Here is a 2,620-nt window from a genome sequence, read left to right as displayed (position 1 = left end):
AAAAAAAAAAAAAAAAAATTCATATAACAACGCATGCAAATAGCATGCAGACTGTTAACTCAGACGCGAGAGTGCGTGGAGTCGGAGAGGCGCGGGGACAAGGGGTCTCCAGCCTGACCCCGCCCCCTGCTCCTGCAGAAGCGCTGGCGCGCTGGGAGGCGGTGGCCACGGAATCTGCGCGGCGACTGGACCAGGCTCAGCGACGCGCAAGCGCGGCGGAGACAGAAGGCGAGGCCTGCGTAGCCCGCGAGGCGGCACTGCGCGAGCGCGTGTAAGTAAAGGGCGGGCCCGGGGAGGGGGAGAAGACGGGCGGGCGGGAAGCACTGCCAATGCCTACGCAGGGCTTTGTCCTTTTGTCCAATCATCAATTAGGGGCGTGGCGGACCAGTCCTAGCGGGAAGGGCTTCGGAGAAACTAAAAAGTGAAAAACTTTGGAGAAACTAAAAGCATTCGGGAGTTGGAACTTAGGAATGGTGAGGGAAGTGTTGTTTCTTGCGGGCGGGATCCTCCATGAGGGATCTCTGAAGGCTAGGGTTCTTGGGACAGGGCAGATGGCGTTCCCAGCGAGGGACCAGGAAAGGAAAAGAAGGATGCAAGGAAAAAGGAGTATTAAGGAAAAGGTCGGCAGTTCTAGGAGCAGAGATTCTGAGGAAGGGGCTGGAGTCTCTATGGTGGGGTCCTGGAAATGGTCTGCGTGGAGAAGGGATGCAGGATCCCGGACAATGGGGATCTCTGGGGATAGAATCCCATCAGGCGGATGAGGGCTGGGGATCTCTGGGCACAGGGATCTAGATGCTGACAGGTCTCTCTCCCCTGCCCGGCAGTAACAACCTGGAAGCTGAGATGGGTACCCAGTGCAGAGGGCCGCGGCCTCGGCCTCGCTCAGAGTCGAGACCCCGGCCCAGCCCCCGCTCGGGGTCCAAACCCCGGCCAAGTCCCGGCTCTCGCTCTCGTCCCGGACCTTCTGGGGGCTGCCGGCGGCCAGCGAGGCGTGCACGAGGGTGAGTTGGTCCCCAGCAGAGTGAGAGCTGGGTCCAAGAGGACAAACTCTGTGGAGGTCCTGCGGGAATGTGTGTGGAGGTGCCCACGCTGGGTGAGATGCTCATTGACACCTATCAACGCTCAAGCTCAACTTTAGACCCAGGAGCCGCCCTGGACGGAAACAGTACATGAAGGAGATTCAGCCCTGACCAAATAGTGCTTATTCTGCAGATGGGGAAACTGAGGCCCATTTGATTACGCAGTGAGATAATCCTGAACTAGGATTTGAAGTTCCCTCTAACAACAGTGTTGCCCTCATCCCACACATATGGGAACTTGGGGTCCATCCCTGGCTCAGGAGTGAGTGACCTGGAGAGGTCACTTTCCTTCTCTGGGTCTTAGTTTACCCTGTCTGTAAAACAGGTGATTGGACTCATGATAGGGAGCAGGCATATCCTTGACACCAAAACCAGGCAAAGAAGACACAGTAGGAAAACTACAGACCACTCCCTCTGTGAGGAGTGTACAAAACTCTCAGATGAAATTTTTAACATAGAGAACAAAGTAACATGTTTTACAAGTACTCTGCAACAAAAGGGACTTATGCATGAAATAGATGGAGGTATGGTTCAGTATTCCACTGAAGTCTATTAATCATTGTACTAATTGATTAAACAAGAAAATTTATAAATTCTATAAAGGCCATCAAAATCAGGGTCAAGGTGAGGATGTCCACTGTCAAGTATTTAATATTGGTCTAGAAGTATTAGCCAATGCAACTAGACAAGAAAATGAAATAAAGGTATGAACTAAAGGAAGAAAATCTATAGGTTAAACAATACAAAAATGCTGTTTATATGGGTCAAAAAAATTGAAATATTGACATTTTCATATGGCTCAATTTCACATTAGTTTTGTGTTTCTATATTTAATTTTTAATCTTTTTAAATGTTTACCTTTTATCTAAATTTAATAACCTTTATATGTGGCATAGCTTCAGACTTACAGAAAAATTGGAAGATTAGTACAAAGAATTTCTGGATACATTTCACCTGGATTCCTGAAATGTTAACATTCTCTTTTTATCCATTTTGCTTTACCTATCTCATGTATGCACTCTCTCTCTCTCTCAAGACTCTTAAACAACAGCAGAGTTAGGGCCACTCTCTAACAGTTGAAAATCCACATATAACTTTTGAGTCTGCCAAAACTTAACTACCAATAGCATACTGTTGACTAGAAGCCTTTGATAATATAATAATATAAAAAGACAATTAACGCATATTTTGTATGTTATATTTATTATACACTATATCCTTACGATAAGGTAAGCTAAAGAAAAGACAATGTTATTAAGAAAATCACCAGCCTGGGCAATAGCAAGACCCTGTCTCCACAAAAAATAAAACAATTAGCTAGGTGTGGTGGTGCACACCTGTAGTCCCAGCTACTTGGGAGACTGAGGTAGGAGGATAGCTTAAGCCCAGGAGTTAGAGGCCGCCATGAGCTATGATGATGCCATGGCACCCCAACCTGGATGACAGAGTGAGACCCTGTCAAAAGAAGGAAAGAAAAGGGCTCGGCGCCTATAGCTCAACCGGCTAAGGCACCAGCCACGTACACCTAAGGTGGCGGGTTC

The 2,620-nt window shown here is 47.9% G+C and overlaps 1 protein-coding gene across 1 annotated transcript in view; it reads left to right on the top strand.

Annotated features, from left to right (window-relative positions):
• Window positions 1-1,872, top strand: part of LOC111727421 (coiled-coil domain-containing protein 194) — a 4,670-nt gene extending 2,798 nt beyond the window's left edge. Inside the window, exons 3-4 of the mRNA XM_023517161.1 lie at window positions 139-271; window positions 825-1,872. Of these exons, the coding sequence (XP_023372929.1) occupies window positions 139-271; window positions 825-1,005 (314 nt within the window). The 3' untranslated portion in view covers window positions 1,006-1,872. The remainder of the gene's footprint in view (window positions 1-138; window positions 272-824) is intronic.
• The last annotated feature ends 748 nt before the right edge of the window (window positions 1,873-2,620 follow it).

This window comes from Otolemur garnettii, unplaced genomic scaffold, assembly GCF_000181295.1.
Source record: "Otolemur garnettii isolate 467f Iridium unplaced genomic scaffold, OtoGar3 scaffold00105, whole genome shotgun sequence".
NCBI classification, from domain to species: Eukaryota; Metazoa; Chordata; class Mammalia; order Primates; family Galagidae; genus Otolemur; species Otolemur garnettii.
This window is presented reverse-complemented; position numbering and strand designations above follow the sequence as displayed.